The sequence below is a fragment of the Lithobates pipiens genome, unplaced genomic scaffold (genome assembly GCF_037356315.1).
Source record: "Lithobates pipiens isolate NorthernLeopardFrog02 unplaced genomic scaffold, aLitPip1_a1.2 Scaffold_18, whole genome shotgun sequence".
In the NCBI taxonomy this organism is placed as follows: domain Eukaryota; kingdom Metazoa; phylum Chordata; class Amphibia; order Anura; family Ranidae; genus Lithobates; species Lithobates pipiens.
This window is the reverse complement of record NW_027507758.1, coordinates 417,617,473-417,638,556: the sequence shown is the minus strand read 5'-3', so window position 1 is coordinate 417,638,556 and position 21,084 is coordinate 417,617,473. Positions and strand designations below refer to the sequence as shown.

The 21,084-nt window shown below is 43.1% G+C and overlaps 1 protein-coding gene across 1 annotated transcript in view; it reads left to right on the top strand.

The window, feature by feature from the left end:
* SEC62 (SEC62 preprotein translocation factor) overlaps positions 1-21,084 on the top strand; it is a 91,877-nt gene that overhangs the window by 52,052 nt on the left and 18,741 nt on the right. Inside the window, exons 4-6 of the mRNA XM_077488007.1 lie at positions 8,894-9,110; positions 12,237-12,329; positions 15,557-15,617. Of these exons, the coding sequence (XP_077344133.1) occupies positions 8,894-9,110; positions 12,237-12,329; positions 15,557-15,617 (371 nt within the window). The remainder of the gene's footprint in view (positions 1-8,893; positions 9,111-12,236; positions 12,330-15,556; positions 15,618-21,084) is intronic.

The following is a 21,084-nucleotide window of genomic DNA, read 5'->3' as shown; positions in this document are numbered from 1 at the left end:
CCGAGTACGGGGATACCACATGTGTGGGACTTTTTGGGAGTCTAGTCGCGCACGGCACCCCGAAAACCAATCACCACCTTCAGGATTTCTAAGGGTGCAAATTTTTGATTTAACTCCTCACTACCTATCACAGTTTAGAAGGCCATAAAAAGCCAAAATAGCACAAAACCCCCCCAAATGACCCCATTTTGGAAAGTAGACACCCCAAGCTATTTACTGAGAGGCATGTTGAGTCCATGGAATATTTTATATTTTGCCAAAAGTTGCGGGAATATTACAAACTTTTTTTTTTTTGCACAAAGTTGTCACTAAATGATATATTGCTCACACATGCTATGGGCAGAAGTCAAATTACACCCCAAAATAAATTCTGCTGCTTCTCCCGAGTACGGGGATACCACATGTGGGGGACTTTTTGGGAGCCTAGTTAACTAGCTACCTAGCGACACTAGCGACACTGATGCAGCGTTCAGAAAAATTATCGCTTAGTGACACTGGCAAAAGGGGGTGAAAGGGTTAACTAGCGGAAATCAGGGGGTTAAAACCATTATTGGGTAGTATATCGGGGTACCTAGCGCTATAAAAACCTGGCGGTGAACCTAAAAAAATAACTAGCTACCTAGCGACTGTAGCGACACTAATGCAGCGATCAGAAAAACGATCGCTTAGTGACACTGGCAAAAGGGGGTGAAAGGGTTAACTAGCGGCAATCAGGGGGTTAAAAACATTATTGGGTAGTATATCGGGGTACCTAGCGATATAAAAACCTGGCGGTGAACCTAAAAAAATAACTAGCTACCTAGCGACACATGCAGCGATCAGAAAAATGATCGCTTAGTGACACTGGCAAAAGGGGGTGAAAGGGTTAACTAGCGGCAATCAGGGGGTTAAAAACATTATTGGGTAGTATATCGGGGTACCTAGCGCTATAAAAACCTGGCGGTGAACCTAAAAAAATAACTAGCTACCTAGCGACTGTAGCGACACTAATGCAGCGATCAGAAAAACGATCGCTTAGTGACACTGGCAAAAGGGGGTGAAAGGGTTAACTAGCGGCAATCAGGGGGTTAAAAACATTATTGGGTAGTATATCGGGGTACCTAGCGATATAAAAACCTGGCGGTGAACCTAAAAAAATAACTAGCTACCTAGCGACACTAGCGACACATGCAGCGATCAGAAAAATGATCGCTTAGTGACACTGGCAAAAGGGGGTGAAAGGGTTAACTCTAGGGGCAATCAGGGGGTTAAATCTTTATTGGGGGGTGATAGGGGGCTACCCTGGACCTAACACTAACTGTCCTGACAGTTTTTACTGTCACAACTGACACTGAATGCATTGATCAGTAAAGAAATGATCAATGCAATCAGTGACACTGTGACTGGGGGGGGATCGGGGGGCGATCGGGGGGGGGGTTTGTGTGCCTGTGTGTACCTACATGTCAGTGTAGTGTTCGTGCAGACTTACTTTTACTCTTCTCCTCGTAGTCCGGTCAAAAAGACCGCCCCGAGGAGAATGACATCACTTCCTCCTTCCTGTGTAAACAATACACAGGGGAGGAAGCTTCTCATTGGCCAGGAGCGATCCAGAGGGGGTGGCCGAAAACGAACGGCCATCCCCTCATCACGGAGCGCTCCTGGACCGAATCGGACCGCCGTAACCAGCGGGAGGGGGTCCGATGGGACCCCCCACCCGCTGGAAGGCAATCACGTAGATGTACGTGATTATGCCTGCCTGTGCCATTGTGCTGACGTACAATGGCAATACGGCGGTCCTCAAGTGGTTAAAAAGAAATTTGGGGAGCAGACTAAAAGAAAGTCTCACCCTCAGAGAATGTTTGAAGCCCCAAAAGCTGAACGGCAGAAAAAGGCTTGGGGGCAGAAGGGCAAGGGACGTGGAGGGGCGATTTTTTTCGCCCTCCTGAACAGCCCAAGAAAACCCAATGACAGATTAACCACAGTGGGAAAAAGATTGGGGGCTTTCCTTCCACAGTGGGAGATGATCACCTCCAACCAGTTTGTTACGGATCATAAGAAGAGGTTACCGGCTGGAGTTCTTAGAACCTGCTCCGCACAGACTTTGTCACCGAGCTGCCAAAATGCGCAGAGAAATCATCAGCTCTTCTATCCTCCTTACATGAGTTGGAGGAACAGAAGGTGGTGGCATGAGTCCCGGCAGAAGAGACCGGCAGAGGCTTCTATTCCCACATCTTTGTGGTCTGCAAACCTTTGGGAAAGTTCAGGCTTATCATGAACCTGAATCTGAATGTCTCAATTACTTAATGAGATTCCGGATGGACTCTGTGTACACGGTGAAGGCGTTTCTTCTGCCGAACTGCTTCATGGCATTGATAGACTTGAAAGACACCTATCTGCACATCCCAGTCGCAGTGGGCTATCAGAGGTTTCTTAGGCTGGCGGTAAAAACCAGAGAAGGGACGTTCCATTTACAGTTTAAAGCACTCACCTTTGGGCTATCCTCTTCCCACCGCATATTCACCAAGGCTATGTTGGAGGTCCTGGCCTTTTTGTGGCTCAGAGGCATCTCGGTAGTTGCATACTTGGACAATCTACTTCTGTTTGCCTCCTCCCTGGAGCAGTTGTCCCAGAATCTTCAGGTAGCTAGAGACATCCTAGAAAACTTGGGGTGGCTCTTGAACCTGGAAAAATCCAGATTGGCTCTGTCCCAAAAGGTCACTTTCCTGGGCTATGTGTTGGATTCAACAAAGCAAAAGGTGTTCCTTCCCTTAGAGAAGATCCAGAAGGTGAAAAAAACAATGTTGTTGCTTCAGAGCAGCCGTAAGGTCTCAGTAAGAAAAGATATCCGCTTTGGGCTTACTGACATCCACTCTCCCGGCAGTTTAGTGGGCAGAGCTGTATTTTCGCCCTCTACAAACTGTTTATCCTGAGGGTCTGAGACCACAGTCAAGGATCCCGGGACTCTCTAATTTCTGTACCGAGTCAGGTCAAGAGGTCCCTCTGGTGGTGGAGAAAGGGGTTCAATCTTTCACAGGGCCTGGAGGGGGTCCTACCAGTCTCCAGGACGGTTGCAACCGATGCGAGCGGTACAGGTTGGGGGGTGCACCTAGATTCCGGGATGGTACAAGGTACTTGGGGGGAGAGCAGATGCAAAGAAGTCCTCGAACTGGAGGGAACTGAGGGCAATAGCCTTGGCACTCAGAGCTTTTCAGAGAGAACTCCAGGGACAGCATGTGTGGGTCCGTTCAGAGAACTCCTCAGCAGTGGCCTATATCGACAGGCAAGGGGGTACCAGGAGCAGTTCCTTGTGGGTCCTGGCAGAATCCATCCTCAGATGGGCCGAAACATTCTATCCCTTTCAGCAGTACATTTGGGGGGAAACAAAACCAGGTAGCAGACTTTCTCAACAGCAAGATGCTGAGGGAGGGTTTTGAACCAGGACATCGTCGAGATGGTCACTTGGAAGTGGGGGGTGCCTTGTGTGGACCTCTTTGCTTCAAGGGAAAACACAAAAGTGCACCTGTTCTTTTGCCTAAACAGATGGGACGGAGCAGCCAGGGTGGATGCACTGGCTCAGAGCTGGCGTTTCTCCAGGTGTTATGCCTCCCCCCCCCCCCCCCCCCCCTCCTGTACTGATTCCAGCAGTTCTAAGAAAGTTTCAGTCGGAAGACACAACCTTCATTCTGATTGTACCACACTGGCCCAGGAGGCCGTGGTTCTCCATCTTGATGGGTCTGGCTGTGGAAGCTCCTTGGATTCTACCTATCCAGGAGGATCTTCTTTTTCAGGGGCCGATCTGTTATTCCCAGGTGGAGCGGTGGAACCTTGAAGCGTGGCTACTGAGGAGGAATTACTGAAGGGCAAGGGCTTCTCGGATCATTTAGTAGCGAATCTCCTAAGTTGCAGAAAAAGGGAGACGCAAGCTATCTACCTAAAGGTGTGGAGACGCTTCAATAGCGTCGATGTAGAAAGTTATGTAGCAGTGTTGGAATTTCTGCAGTCGGGAGCGGACAAAGGGTTAGCCCTTAGCACCTTGAAAGGAAAAGTATCCACCCTGAGTGTTTTTTCCTGGAAAAGCCACTAGCAATAGATCCTTGCATAGCTAGCTGTGATCGGGGGGTTGGAGTTTCTGGAGGGTATTAAGCCACATTCCAGGGCAGTGGCGACTTCTCAAGCAGTGTGGACTTTTGCTTCTCCAGAGCAGTTCTGTAGGGCTGCAACGTGGTCCAGTTTTGCCACATTTGTGGAGCACTACAGGTGTAACCTGCTGTCAGCCAAAGATCAGGTCTTTGAACGTAAAGTGCTGCAGGCAGTAGTCCCACCCTAAGGTAAGGTGCTTGCTTATCCTCTCTATGGTGCTGTCCTTAAAGATGAATGGGGAAAAACTGAGTTACTTACAGGTAACATCCTTTTTCCAGGAATCCTTCAGGACAGCACTGGTACCCACCCAAATTGTTGGCTATCTATGAGAACTCATTGCATGAGATTGTCAAGTAAGATAAAGATTAGTATGACGTATTCTTCTGTCTCCCCAGCTGGCTGGAGGTACCCTTGAAGAACTGAGGGGCCGACAGGATGGTGAGATTTAAATATTGAATTGAAAGGTGGTGTTTCCTAGGAGGGGAGAAGCCAGTGTCTCTCTATGGTACTGTCCTGAAAGATTCCTGGAAAAGGATGTTACCGGTAAGTATCTCAGTTTTTTTGGCCTTAAAGCGGAGGTCCACCATAAAGTGGACCTTCCGCTCATCGGAACCCTCCCCCCCTCCGGCGCCACAATTGGCACCTTTCAGGGGGGAGGGGGGTACAGATACCTGTACAGTACAGGTATCTGCACCCACTTCCGGGATAGCTCTCTGCGGAAAGGGGCGTATATTACGCCCCTTTCCGCAAGTCCCGCCCCTTTCCGCAAGTGCCCCGCTGCCTGCTGGGAAAACACACAGATCCCAGAGGCAGCGGGGACCGTCCTTATTGCGCAGCGCGGCTCGCGCATGCGCAGTAGGGAACCGGGAAATGAAGCCGAAAGGCTCCATTTCCTGATTCCCATACCCAAGATGGCGGCGGCAGCACCCGAGAAACGATCTACAGATCGGCTTCGGGTGCCGACATCGCGGGCGCGCTGGACAGGTAAGTGTCACTATTTTAAAAGTCAGCAGCTGCAGTATTTGTAGCTGCTGGCTTTTAAAAAAAAAAAAAAACGCGGAGTCCCGGCGGACTCCCGCTTTAATTCCAAAAAATATGTTTGGCGCAAAAACAACACTGCACATCACCAAAAGAACACCATGCCCACCGTGAAGCATGGTGGTGGCAGCATCATGCTTTGAGGCTGTTTTTCTTCAGCTGGAACAGGGACCTTTGTCAAGGTAGAAGCAATTATGAACAGTTCCAAATACCTGTCAATATTGGCACAAAATCTTCAGGCTTCTGCTAGAAAGATGAACATGAAGAGGAACATCACCTTTCAGCATGACAATGACCCAAAGCATACATCCAAATCAATAAAGAAATAGTTTTACCAGAAGAAGATTAACCTCTTCCCGCCCGCCCTATAACCAAATGACGGCTATAGAGCAGGCGCTTTCGTCCGGGAGGCCGTCCCTGGACGTCCTGGTGTTTACTTCCGCAATGTGCGCCGCAGCGGGCGCGCATCGGGGAAGTTTTGTGTTTGCCGTGTCCCCCGGAGACAGGCAAAGACAGATCGCTGTAAACGGCCAATCACAGCAGCCATTTACAGTGCGAATGGCGTGTCCAATAGGAGATGATCTCATATGTAAACATATGAGATCATTTCTCGGCGCCGCTCTCCCTCCTCACACAGACAGCGTGTGAGAGGGGAGAGATGAACGGCTGCAGCGGCTGTAAGTGTGAAAATAAAAAAATAAAAAAAGTGCCATCCTGCCCCAGTGCCATCCCCCCCAGTGCTATCTATCCCCAGTGCCACCTGTTAGTGCCATCTGTCATCAGTGCCACCTATAAGTGCCTTCTGTCATCAGTGCCACATATTAGTGCCATCTGTCATCAGTGCCACTTGTCATCAGTGCCACCTGTCAGTGTCACGTGCCATCTGTCATCAGTGTCACGCGTCATCGGTGCCACGTATTAGTGCCATCTGTCATCGGTGCCACGTGTCATCAGTGCCACGTATTAGTGCCACGTGTCATCAGTGCCACGTATAAGTGCCACGTGCCATCTGTCATCAGTGCCACATATTAGTGCCATCTGTCATCAGTGCCACGGGTCATCAGTGCCACGTATAAGTGTCATCATTGCCACGTATCAGTGCCATCTGTCATCAGTGTCACATGTCATTGTCCTGGTGCTCCAGGGCCTTCAAAAGTGTAATAGGTAGTCAACAAGTTAGATGTAATTTATGCTCCTAGAACACCTGATGGCGCTCCCTGCATGTTGGGCCTCTATGTGGCCAGGCTGTGAAAAAGTCCCACACATGTGGTATTGTAATACTCAGGAAGGGTTAGCAGATTTTTTTGGGGGGTGTCATTTGTGGTATACACATGCCACGTGAGAGAAATAACCTATTACAATGACAATTTTGTGGGGAAAAAAACAAAAAAATGAAAAATCTTAATTTTGCAAAGAATTGTGGGAAAAAAATGACAACATCAAAAAGCTCACCATGCCTCCTAAATACCTTGGAATGTCTACTTTCCAAAAAGGGGTCATTTGGGGGGTATTTGTACTTTCCTGACTTGTTCGGGTCACAAGAAGTGAGATAGGCCACCAGTACATCAGATGTGATCAATTTTGTGCGATTCGCACCACAGCTTGTAGACTCTCTAACTTTCACAAAGACCAAATAATATCCACTCATTTGGGTTATTTTTACCAAAGATAAGTAGCAGTATAAATTGTGGCCAAAATTTATGAAGAAAAATTGGTCTTTTTTCATTTATAGCGCAAAAAATAAAAACCCCAGAGGTGATCAAATACCACCAAAGAAAGCTCTATTTGTGGGGAAAAAGGACAAAAAATTCATTTGGGTACAGTGTTGCATGACTGAGTAATTGTCATTCAAAGTGTGAGAGCACCGAAAGCTGAAAATTGGTCTGGGCAGGAAGGGTGTTTAAGTGCCCAGTAAGCAAGTGGTTAAAGTTTTGGAATGGCCCGTCCAGAGCCCAGACATGAATACCATTTAAAATCTCTAGGGTGATCTGAAGAGGGCTGGGCACAGGAGATGCTCTCGCAATCTGACAGATTTGGAGCGTTTTTGCAAAGAAGAGTGTGCAAATATTCCCAAGTCAAGATGTGCCATGCTGATGGACTCATACCCAAAAAGACTAAGTGCTGTAATAAAATAAAAAGGTGCTTCAATAATGTATTAGGCTGTATTAGGTGTGTACACTTATGCAACCATATTATTATTATTTTTTTATTTTTACTTTTCTCCATCTAAAAGAGTACAGTTTGTTGTTCAACTGAGTTGTACAGTTTATAGGTCACATTAAAGGTGGAAAAAGTTCTGAAATGATTTATCTTTGTCATATTTTTTTACATCACAGAAACCTGACATTTAATAGGGGTGTGTAGACTTGTTAACTCGACTGTACGTGTGCCTTTGCATTTATAATAAAGTTAAATGAAAAAAAATAATAATATATATATTTTTAATAATAATTAAAAAATGTAAAAGCACCCTTGTTACAAAGGGAGAACAAGACCCCTTGTGATAGTTTTGAGCAGTTACAGGTAATTTAGCCCCTGATGCCTCCACCTGTCTTTCAAGAGGCTTCTGAAAAAGCCTGGGAAACACAGCACTGGAACCAGAAGTGACAATCCCTGTCAATTCCAGCTTCATTCATCACGGGTGATCTGGGAATGGCCGGATCACTTTTACATGACAGCCAATCTGCGGCTGAAAAAAAATGCTACCAGGATCATGGTTTGCGCAGCGCTTTACAACATGAGGGCAGACATTACAGCTACATTACAATTTGGTACAAGAGGAATCAGAGGACCCTGCTCGTTAGAGCTTACAATCTAAAAAGGAAGGGTCAATTGATACAAAAGGTAATAGCAGGTAATTACAGTGGGGAGATGAGCTGATGGAGGAAGTAAAACAGTGTTAGTTAGAAGCAGGATAGGCTTCTTTGAAGAGAAGGGTTTTCTTTTGAGTTATATAGCCCTGCTTCTCTGCTTAATTCCTTCAGGTTATAGCAGAGAGGATTGGATAGATGAAGAGGCTGAATTGTCCAGGTTGTGCAGCTCTGACTTCTCTAAATTCCTTATTCATTCATTCCAGGAATGGCAAAAAGTTCTAGAGGGGACTTGAGTGTAAATCTAGCACAGAGGTGGAGAGAGAGCGGAAGCTTGGTCACACTGGTGTATGTGCAGTCTTTTATATCTCTAGCACTCTCACATCGCTGGGATATTAACATGGACTCCTGTTTTTCACATCTATGATATGTGTCCTTCCAGCAAAGGCGGGGAAGTTGTCTGCTCCCCTGTGAATGCCTACACACACACACACCCACATACCCAGAGCCTGCCTACAAATACAGCCTGTATGGAAAAGGGCTCATTAGAAATGCAGGCAGTTGATGACTGTATAAAATGTAGAATGCCTCAGTGGATCCCCCTATCCCTCCAGGTTCAGAGGCTGTGGGATTTTTTCAGTCCGTTTTTTTTATTTATTATTATTATTATTATTATTATTATTATTGTAAGGGGATAGGATGATCATACTAGGAAGTTCCCCCATACCATAAGTTTTTCTTTGAAAAGGTGAACCAATTTCCCTAGTGACCTTATACGTTCCAGTTTGAGTCTTAGTTTTATTAAATATCCTGGAGCAAGATAACCATGATTGCCTATCTATAATATAACAAAATGTTATGGAATCCTCTAATTAAAAATGTACTCATTAATATTTTAAAATGACCGTATTGTTTAATTTTTCAAGGCTTCTCAAGAAACAGTTTTTCCATCGGGCATTAAAAGTGATGAAAATGAAGCCAGACAAAGATCCAAAGAAAGAAAAGGAGAAAGAGAAAGAGAAAGGAAAGACTGATAGTGGAAAGGAAGAAGAAAAAAAGGGGAAAAAAGATTCTTCTAAGGATGAGAAAATCAAGAAAGAGAAGGAAAAGAAAAAGGATGGAGAGAAAGAGGAAAGCAAAAAGGTAAGATCAATGTCTGCCAGTCATTTCTGTTACAGGTGTCTCACAAAGAAATGTATTTTTTTAATCTCCATGTTTATTAAGTCTCATGCAATAAACAATGGCAAACATGTAGTAATCAAACCTATTGTGGTAAATGGCATTATTAATGTGAATGTGACTGGTAGTAGTGGGGTGGTAGAATAAATTCTTATTACACTTGGGTGCAATTCATCCATTGTATTCAGGAATAGTAACTTGATTTTAACTGCTAGTGCAGCTCACCTTTCCTTTACCTGTTTACATGTGCAGCCATTTTTACTGTCCCTCTGAAAAGTGATCCACAGTAGATTGCTTTTCAGAGGCATTTGACAAGCCACTCAGTGCCTGTGCTAACCATTGAAAGCGCACAGCACAGCGACTGCTTGCATTACGCACAGTTGCAGTGTTGTGGTGCAGCCTCATTCACTTGAATGTATTGAGCTTGGGGGCAATACTGAATAGTCAATGTGACCTGTGTACATTTTACTGCATTCCACACTCTCTGGGTGTATGCCCGAAATTAGAATTCCTGCATTCTAGGCATATCGTGAACATTTACAGCATAAATGCCCAGTTTGCATGTAGCCTAAGGCCTCTTGAACACTGATACTCCTGCAATTAGCTTTTCTAAGAAAATGGTGATAAGCGACTTGATTAATATTCTCCAATGACCTAAGCATGAACACATACATGGGAAGTAGAAACAACTTTTTGGGACTCGTTCAGCTTAGCTGCATTTACATAAAATACAATTGTGTGCATCCAAGTATGATTAGAACACTTGGAAACACAGCTAAATATAGGAACATGCAACACAGGAAAAAGTGATATGGAAGGCAAAAAATTTGTTTACCAGATATCTTTAAACTTTTAGATGTTCCTGCTTTAGGGATCATTCATTCCGGAACACGGTGCGGGAAACCCGCACTCCCTACACTTTTCACTTACGTTCAAAATGCACTGGGTGTGCAATCTGCTGCAAGTTTCAACATAATCTTAATGACACCCCAAATACAGATCGCAAATGCAGTGCATTTGCCTGCACCGGATAGCATAGTAACAGTGTTTTCAGCCCATTCAAATGAGTGGGCTAAAAAAAATGACACCATGCTAAGTCGCATGAGAATTCAGGTGTGAACTGGCCCTTGAAACAGCTTATATTTTTGGGGCATTTACATGTGTTTTACAATCTCTAATCAGATCCTGGGCCGACAGAATTCTGTTTTCTCCAAACACAGCTAAACTGCTCACACCTAAATTCAGGTAAACACAGTGTACATGGCAGCATTGAAAAATCATTATATGCATTTAGAAGTGTCCACTAAATGCAGGTTTGACAGGGCCAGTGTGATTGAGGCATTAGAGAGCCATTCGAGTTCTCCAAGTTGTATAACTACAGTAACCCAAGCCATTAGCTACAGTCGGCCTATTTCACCGCTAGCCACCTTGATGTAAATGATTTTAATGAAGCTATGACCACACAGCTCCTGCCACTTTATCTGAATGTTGTCTATATGTCTTATGTTGCTAAAATCACACCGCACTGAGTTGCATGGGAATTCAGGTGTGAACGGGCCCTTAAAATTGCTGTTTTTAGGTTAGGTCCCTAGAGGACCTGAGTTTAGACACGTGTATGCTTTATGGTGCCCAGGCAATTCCAAGTACCACTGGATTCATCTCCCCCAGGGAACCTGAACATGGACATATTTATATGCGTTATTGTGCAAAGGAAATGCCAAGTGCCTCTGGATTTATGTTCCCAAATGTACCTGAACATAGATAGACACATGTATGCCTCATAATGCCCAAGCAATACCAAGTACCACCACATTCCCCAGAGCACCTGAACATAGATGTATGTATATCTATTTTGATCCTTGGTAAGTGCCAAATGCCCCTAAATTCATTTTCAAAAGAACTAGAGTATAGAGACGTGTATATGTCTCACAGTGCCCTGGCAATGGTTAATGCCCATGGGTTTAAGTTTTCCGAAGAGACAGAGAAAACACTTGCATTATATGCCTTAGGCTGCTTTCACACTGGGGCGAGAGCAGCGTCGGCGGTAAAGCGCCGCTATTTTTAGCGGCGCTTTACCGTCGTTTTAGCGGCGGTGTGCGGGCGCTAGCGGGGTGGTTTTAACCCCCGCTAGCGGCCGAAAAGGGGTTAAACCCGCCCGCAAAGCGCCGCTGCAGCGGCGCTTTGCCGGCGGTATTGCCGCGGTGTCCCATTGATTTCAATGGGTAGCAGCGGTATAGGAGCGGTGAATACACCGCTCCTTCACCGCTGCAAAGATGCGGCTGGCAGGACTTTTTTCACCGTCCTGCCAGCGCATCGCTCCAGTGTGAAAGCCCTCCGGCTTTCACACTGGAGTTAAAGGGGCCGGTTTTTTTCAGGCGTTACACAGGAGCTATTTATAGCGCTGTAACGCCTGAATACCGCCCCAGTGTGAAAGCAGCCTTATGGTGCATAGGCGGTGATAAGCGACTTGATTAATATTCTCCAATGACCTAAGCATGAACACACCAATGTGCCATTATGGTGCCAAAACTGAATGCCCCAGTCATTTGTTTCCCAAACAGGGCAGAGCAAGCAGACATGTATATGCCGGATGAAGCCCAATCCAAAATTCTGCTGGAATCATAATCCCAAAAGGACCAGTCAAGGACATAATGCTATAGCTCACAAGGTCCAGGCAATGCAAAATACTTTTGAATTAATGCTAGTTAAAAATAGTGATGATAGTTATAGGTGTCCTCACTGTGCCAAATCCTGGCGTAATAGCAGTAATTTGTGCCCCTGATCACACACAATAAGGGGAGGTTTTAAGCAAAGGAATACTTACTACTTCCACAATCTTCATCCTTACCATGCGAGCAGTCTTACAAAGCCGTCACTTCTAGCTGGTCATGTGGCGCAACCTCTCCAATGTCATCATATACAATTCAGAAGCAACCGTTCTACATACGTTCTACAAACCATAAGATGAGTTCTTGTTATCAAGGTGGGTGTAATTTTACAGTAATTTTATCATAAAATAATTATAACTGATGTACCTTTTTAAAGGTGAATACAGATATTTTCAATGTCTTATGTTATGGTGTTTAATAGGATGACACCCCTGGAACACCTAAAAAAAAGGAAACCAAGAGAAAGTTCAAGCTGGAACCCCATGAGGATCAGGTTTTCCTGGATGGCAATGAGGTGAGGCAGCCGGAAGAAAGTCACTTTTACAGCTCCTTTCTAGCAACGGGTTTGTTTTGATATATTCAGTTATACTGGGAGAACTTCAAGACTGAAAATGGTATTAAACCCAAAGCCAAAAAATGTATATATTGCAGTTTACCAATCCTTAGATGCGGTGGCTACGTTTTCATTTTTTAGGCCCTCTGTTATAACCTGGTGATCTGGCCAATAACACACCTACTGTATTAGAGTGCCTCCACTCTGGATGAATGAGCATAGGAGGCACCTTTTGGACAGCATTGTTAGTCTGCGGGTGAGAAGTGTTAGATGTACTAGCAGATTTAAGTACACTAACACATTGAAACCAAACTCCATCTAACACTTAACAGCAGTTAAAGCCGGTTTAGCATAAATAAAAGCTGATCATTGTAAGCGCCCCTGTCATTGTTGAATGGTTTGTATCATCCCTATAACTGATACAATCTGCAAGAGAGCTTGTTCTTTTGAAAAACAGACTTACTGGCTGGATCACAAGATAAAAATGGAAAAGCCTAAAAAAGAAAACAAATGCAGTGATCACATCTAATGATAGGTAAGCTGCAATATAAGAAATGTTTGCATTTGGGTTTAATACGGATTGAAGCAGTTGTCCAGGAATCTGTAATGTGTAAATTAAATCAAAATAAGTTTTATGCTACCTTGTTTGTATCTGATCCATGGGTCAAAGATGGCTTTTTGAAATGCAGATCTGTTGTAAACAAAAGGGGTCCTTACTGGATGGTTTTCACCCCACCTAATGGAAAATAAGACCCAAACTGCACAAACGACATGCTACAAAATACTCAGACTGTAGTGTGCACTCCTCCATAGCAAACAGCAATTATAGTTGCATAACTCTGAATATGTATGCATTATAATAGACAGGGGAGCATAATAAGCATTAGCATCTATCATGTTAAAATTAACTTTAAATGCGATACTTGTTTTTAAAGTTTCTTACATTTTGAATGAGTGAGAAGAGATTAAAATATCAGTTACATTTTTATTGCTGCCTGCACCCCTGTAGATTCTCACCCTCTCTATTCGTCCTGTTTACTGTTAATACCAATAGTGAAACAGAAAAAAAATCCATATTTTGGGATGGGATTCCTTCACTTGGTTCCCCAAGGGATTTGCAGAGATGTCATGTCACTTCCTGTTTTGTCTATTAAACAGGAAGTAAAGGGAAATCAACCCAATGGGACACAGAAGGCAAAAAAGAAAAACTGACGGATTATTGCCCTCTCTTGCTCTATCCAAAATGAAAAAGTTTTGCCTTTAATCCTATTTCAAGTTGTTCTCACAATGTAGAGTACAGGTTTTAAAGGCTTCTTCATGTATGTTCTTGTACATTGAAGAGCGTCTTTGGAACTCCAAAGCCCAAAGTTCTTCAGTGGGCAAAAGGCAACCTTTTTTTTTTTTCTAAGGTCACACTGCTTTTGTCTTCTGGTCTCCCATGGCTAATTATCAATCATTGAGGTCTCCTATAATGGATATAAATACAAATGGTGGATAATGTATAATGCAAATAGTACATGCAATGGATAATAATACACATAGTGAAGTGCAGGAGGCATGGGGGGGACTTTGTTCGGATGTTGTGCTTTACATATTGAAGTGCCTAGGCTACCTAGTCCTCGGTGCTCTAAAAAGGAATGTAAATGTTTGAATACATGCTTTTTTATCATCCTACATTCAAGTAGCTACTAAGCAAGCACATTTTTATAGTAATCCTTTCCTTAGAGAACACTGACTGCTGCTAGTTACCCAGGTGTTTTACTGACCCCCAGGCTTTAATAGTAATGCAGAACGAGTAGGTTGTTCAGAAAGTCAGAATAAAGTTGGATATATATTTCTCTATCAAAAATGTTCTTTGCTTTGTTTTAGATCTAATTTAAGTCATATCTAAAACTCCTGTCAGTTTGTTTTGGTATCTCTATCCCATTATGGAGATTTCTCTTTACTTCCTATCTTGAAGACACACCAGAATGTAAGCGGAAATTTTTTCCAAAGTGAGGGAACTTCCTCTCTGAGACAGTTTGCACCCCTTTTGATTCCTGTTCTGAAAGCTTTGGATAGTCCCTTAATTTTAGTCTCTTTTGACAATACTCACCAGAACAAATAGAAGAGATTATAGTGATTGTGAAGGTTTGGTTTATTTTTTGTTTTTACTTTTCTACTAAAGTATCAAACATGTTATACTTGCCTGCTCTGTGCAATGGTTTTGCACAGAGCAGCCCAAATCCTCCTCTTCTTGGGTTCCCTGCCGGTGCTCCTGGCTCCTACCCCTCCGAGTGCCCCCCCCCATAGCAAGTCGTTTGCTATGTGGCACTCATGCGTGCTTGCTCCTGAGCCCTGCTGTGTATGTCCACAAGACACACAGAGCGGGGCTTGGATTCCCCGGACTTCATCCTCTCTGGCTCTGATTGACAGCGGGGGGAGCCAATGGCTCCCACTGCTGTATCTAAGTCAATGAGGAGCAAGAGAGCCTTGGCACTCATGCACATAGCTGGATCGAGGTTGGGCTCAGATGTGTATTTAGGGGGCTGCAGAGAAAGCGGCATGCAGAAAGGTTAAAAAAACTCCTGACTTTACAACCAATTAAACCACCCCAGGGAGGACACAGACTGAATAAATTCAGATCCCTCACCATTCTATCCTGTTTTGCTTTAAAACAATTTTTTTTTAATGTTCATTTCTGTAATGTTCATAATAAAAGAATATCATTGCTAACTAAGGAAGGTAGTTCCCTTGGTCTAGGAGGATCTTGAGCTATACATGCAAAACACAATTGTGTATGCAAGGGAAGATGAATATGATAACAAATAGGCCAAGTTTAATGAATCTTACAATAAGTTATACCTGGAGTGTTCTAAGTTAACTTTCTCTACTTACCCCTTTGGATTACAATTATTTGAGGAACTATTTAAGCGAGTAGATGAGAGAAGCAGGAAGAAAAAAGGTGGTAACTTATCACTCCTTAATAGATATTGGTTAACCACTGCACTGTGCAGTGATATTTAAAATCGAATAAAGCATTCAAATAGTCTGTTAAATGTTACTGTATCCCACATGGCATGGATGGAATTGTTTTTCCTCCATTAAACTTATTAGACATTTTAGATATTTTTATAATTTTAGCATTGTATCCTTCAGTGTTTAAAAATGTTGCTTCTCATCTCTAAACTGTTAAAAAATGTTTTTAGGTGTACGTGTGGATATATGATCCAGTCCATTTTAAAACTTTTGCCATGGGGCTCATCCTTGGTAAGTGTATTCAAAAGTTTGTGGTACAGGTGAATGTGTCAAAAAGTTTTCGAAATCCTTTACAATTTTTAAGACTGTCTTAAAAATTGACAAGGCAAGCATGCATGCAATTCAGTTTGAATAATCCACCTTGGAAATATGGTACTATTGTATATATTTACTCTTTAGAAAAGTAGCAGTATTATGGCTTCAGTGCCCTCAAAATATGGCAGGTTTGATCCCTTTGGGATCATTTTGGTGCTAAATGTATAAACATGTGGGCCTTTATTCGAGGCTTGTGTTTTTGCGGCCTTTTGATGCAAACTTGGTTGTCCGTAATAATTTGAAACTTGTTTGAGAATTGTTATATTACCTCTCAGTAAAATATATTATATTTGATTATTTGCTTATCTTACTATATTGTTCTCTAGCAGTTAGAGCAGAACTATCCAGCTGTCAGTCTGCAAGGTCATCCAACCTCCTGTCTGAACTTGGTGATGCTAAATCAAAAAACTGTCAAAGGTGCTGTCATGATATGTAAAAGAAAATGTTAGGATTTCTTGAGGATTATGCTTCTCCAACAGCCTGGACTAAGTGTAATTTATCAGCCCTAAGCTCATGCAGGTGGCATGTCCCCCTTCACAGGGGCTTTGTAGTTTGACACAGAGCTAAAACGTCTGCCATATCAATGAAGACAATAAAATGAAATGACAGTTCTTGCAGTTATCCCAGAAAAGTAGATCTGCACTATTGCATATCTGTACACATTCTTACAAATAGACATTTGTGACTTAAAGGCAAAGTTCACCTTTAGGAGCATGTTACAACCATTTATTTAGAGTGCAACATGCTCCTAGTGACCCGCCTCCGGCGCTCCCCATTCTGTGAGAGCAGGCAGGGGGTCTTCTCCCCGCACACAATTTAAATTTTTTTTTCCTGTGAATAAATTAATTACAAGTACCGTAGGTCATTGCGGCAGAGGGCTTGTCGTTTTCAATGAACTGGAAGGGTGCTGGTAAGCGCTTTCATTCATTCATCCTCCTGCAGTTCAGTAATTGTCTGCCGATCCTGGCATTGCACCTGCTTTCTGCTGATGACAGGTGCAATTCTTTACAGACTGCAGTTAAAATAAAATAATAAATGGACATAATTATTTACCTTTAAAAATATGTGCATTTATTTATTTTTATTTTGTTGAAAGGTGAACTTATCCTTTAAAGTAGAAGGAAATCCTCCTGTCCTTTACAGCCAAGGAAGTTGTCATCTTAGCCTCTGTTTAATCTGCAATTGCCATTGTACTGCACGTGATCAACTACGATAACAGCCATTTTAATGGCTTGATATTATGGTTGAGAGTTGACATAAGCACACTAGTAACTTTCAACCGTTTTCAGTCAACAAATGCCCATATGACTGTTTGAGAAGCAGTTAATTGGGTGGATTTAGTTCTGCTTTAATTGAAATGTATAAAGAAAGTATTCATAATATTTTTCAGGACTAAAAATATTTTTTTTTTTTATTGTTGGGTACAAATATGAGATTTTATTTCCATTCTTCTTTCAAGCCAAAAGGGAAAAAAAGCTTTACAATCCTCAATGTTTTACTGGCTCTCACTTTGCAGTGCAGCCTGTTTATGGAACTTGATAGCTCAAGCGTAAATTCACGTACACAATCTAGGTCCAGTTCTCTGTCAGCCCAAAAGCTAAGGTGGATGGGCATCAAAAATATAACTTGTATATTATTCCACTTCATGGGTGAGCTAGTCTACAACCAGAGTACACCTCAGGGGACATAATTCTAGTGTATTTTCCACATTCATCAGCAACATGGTGCTCAGGTAGTGCTTTATCTGTTATATGGAGTGACAGTTCCCCAGTAGAGATGGGCTCAGGCATGTTCGGGATCCTAGTCCCAATCCATTTGCCCAATCCCGCCAGAAAGCCGATACTGTACACAGCTAATCACAGGCAGTGAGGCATTTCCTGGTCCACACTTGCCAGACCGTGAACTGTCTTAATGCCTGTGATTAGCAGTGTGCAGTTTCGGCTGCGCCCAAGCCCATCTCTATTCTCCAGTACATTTGGAAATGTGAGCCATGGTAGCAAAAGGTGTTCTGCGAAAACACTGCCATTAAGTAGGTTGCCATCTTACCTAAACCTCTTCTGGTATTATTGGACAATGCACTTGCATATCTATATGTCTGTCTGCTTTTCTTTCTCTCTTTCGTTTTTATGATTATGTAATATTTATTGTGATTTGATGTTTTGGTGAGGCACAGCCCATCTTTCTCAGGCCCCCAATGCGACAAACTATTAAAGAAGTTTTGCGTATAAATGTATTACTTAAAACTGATATACTAATATCAGTTATATCTTAATTTTACATTATAGGGCACAGGCTGGATTTTGATAAACCTTTGGTTATAGGCTGCTTCCTTCAGGCAAAGCTTTTGAATATGCCCTTGGGTGCACCTCTTTATCTCTACCACACTCCAGGAGACTTCAGTTTTTTGGTAGTGTGCTTGGGTGTTTGCACATCTTATCCTGTATGGAGACAGTTCTGTGCTGAACATGTTTTATTTACTTTGACTTCTTCAACACTTCACTTCCTTCTTCTATAACAATTGTAGCAGTACATCTGGATTGGTGCAAACTTGAAATGTTGCTTTGGGAATTGGACCCTGCTTGGCTGCTGTTTAAGTGCTACATGTTTAGTTAATTTAAGAGTTTGGTACAGGGCCAGGACAGTGGTCTATTTCTATGGTTCCTAAAACCTGAAGACCACTTCGGGATTATGCCCATCACAACTGATAAAGGCTGGAACCTTACAAGAACCAGCGACATGGAAAGGTAAGACAGGTTCATCCTAATGTTGCACCAATACTGTAGCCTTATAGCAACTGTGAGACATAATATCTCTATTATTTGTGGTACACTTATTAGTAAAACTATCAAGAAACCAGGCATGTTTGACTTTCCGCAGACAGAAAATATAAGCTGCTTTTATTGACAAGAAACCTAGAGTCACAGATGTCCCAGACCTATGGGTTCAGCTGATTTCAAAAGGATAAAAAATAGAGTTTCAAACTCTACCCCCCTTATGATTGTTTTTTCTCAAACCAACCCAAGGACAGTTGGATTTACAAACCATCCTGGATCACCTCTTGTTCCAGTCGCTTTTAGAAGAACGGTTCAAAGGATTGTATTCAAACATGTTCCCTGTACTAAAACCAAACAAAGGTATTTATCCTATCCTGCACCTAAAATCCCTAAACAAGTACCTTTTTGTGTTCCCAAGTTTTGCATGGGATCCATAATGTTGGTTATTAGCCTCTCTGAGACAGGGGGAATATGCTTACCTCTGTAATGTTATTTCCCCACCTAATCTGTGCTTACTACTTTTTGTAGTAGTAAACAAACACTTCCAATTTGTCTTATTGTTTAGCCTATCCTCTTTCCAGAGTTTTCACAAAGGTACTTGCACCTTCTTAAAAACTTAGGGCATCTGGGTTACAGAGTACCTGGACAACCACCTTCTGAGGGATTCATCTACCTCAAAAATTTCTGCAAACGCTCAAAGGACTTTTCAGATTCTTCATGTTATTGGTTGGGTAATCAACTTTCAAAAAGTGTGCCCTCCAGCCTTCCCTTCGGTCCCATTGGTTGAGGCAAAGGTTTCCCCTTCCAGGAGGCAAGCTACTCTCCCTAAGATCTCATGCTTAGACCTTATGATTCAAAAGACATGCCTCAGTATGATTCTCCATGAGAGTCCTTGGCCTTGTTTGCGGCTGTTCTCTTCTCTCGGTTCCACTCAAGAACTCAATATTCTGTCGACCTGGAACAAATGCACTGTATCTCTCAACTTTCCTATGCTTCTCTGCCAGTCAAGCAAGGAACTCCCTAGCTTAATGGATTTCGAAATCGGCCTTGGAAATGTGAAAGTTGTTTCTCCCACACTTGTGGAAGGTGGTAACAACCTATTGTGTGCAGCTCTCTATGTTGGTAACAAACTATATACAAAAAACTTATGTGTAAAAGTCCAAAATGTGGTACTAATGTTCTTGGATAATTAGAAATAGTCTTTGATGTAATGTAAGTATCCACTATGTGTTGAAAAGATCATCCAGTGCAGCGCAACTCGCACATGCTCAGTGCACGCCCGGCCGTGAAGCCTTAAGCTGTCACGGCCGGGTACCATAGGTACCATGACGGTGCTGAGGAGAGGAGGGGGAGAGGAGCCAGCCTCCGGTGGGCGGCCACATCGCTGGACCATGGAGCAGGTAAGTGTCGGTTTATTAAAAGTCAGAGGCTATGCTTTTTGTAGCTGCTGACTTTTAATAAACTAAAAAAATGGGTGGAACTCCGCTTTAACAGCTGGTGAGTGCATATATTGGTGGAGGCTCACAGATGGGTATTCTGTTCTCACAAAATCGTGTGGAGTGTAATGGCAGTCTAAGGCTTTATATTTGCTTGTTTCTGGTGAATGCATAACTGTACTATATTGAATCATTGGATGACCCTTTAAACACGTGGCGGATGCTCATGTTTCTTCAATGACTGATTCTACATTATTATCTTGGGGATGTTACTACCACATTTTGGACCTTTACAGATAAGCCTTTTGTATATAGTTTGACACTAACATGGAGTTCTGCACACAATTGTTTTTTTCTTTAATCCTACATCACGGGACACAGAGCCATAGTAATTACTATGTGGGTTATAGTCCACCTTCAGGTGCTGGACACTGGCACACCCTAAACAGGAAGTTGACTCAATATATAACCCCTCCCACTACTGGGAGTATCTCAGTTTTTTCGCCAGTGTCTAAGGTGTTGGTCACGAGTGAAGATGTGCTGTGCTGAGCTCCACTGGAGTAATTCTTGCTGGGGCTATCTATGCAGCCGGATCCATTCAAAGTGTCTTTTAGGCCAAATTGAATGGTACCCGGGCCTCATATCCGTGAAGGGTGAAGATTGAGTCTGTTGGTTTTACCACAGAAAACCCTGCGTCGGGAAAGGTAAGTGGAGTTTTTCTAAGGATTTTCTTTAATTTTTTTATGAAATGTCTCCTTTAAATTAAATGTTGTGATGCCTAAGTGTCACCACTGGGGGCTGTATGGAGCACGTACCTTCTCATGTTTTGCTCAGAGTCACGCTGTGTCATAGAAGCAGCAGACTGTTTTCCTTCGGCTAGCAGGCAGGCCTCCGGTAAGTTGGGGAGTTTTGCTTCCTACAGACAGCCCCATCCTAACTGAACTCTTCTCCTCTTTAAGAGGCTGAGAATAAGGGAGAACTAAAAATGATTGGCAATGCCGTTTTCTTTCACCACCCCTACACAGCGGTGGTTTCCAGATCTCCTTCATGCCATTCCTCCCTCACTCAGACGATCCTGCGTGGGGAAACTCTCCTTTCTTTAAAAAAAAAAAAAAGAAGAGGTGCAATGCGACGGTGGGGGCGGGCCTTAGCATGGCCTTGGCATCCTCCAAT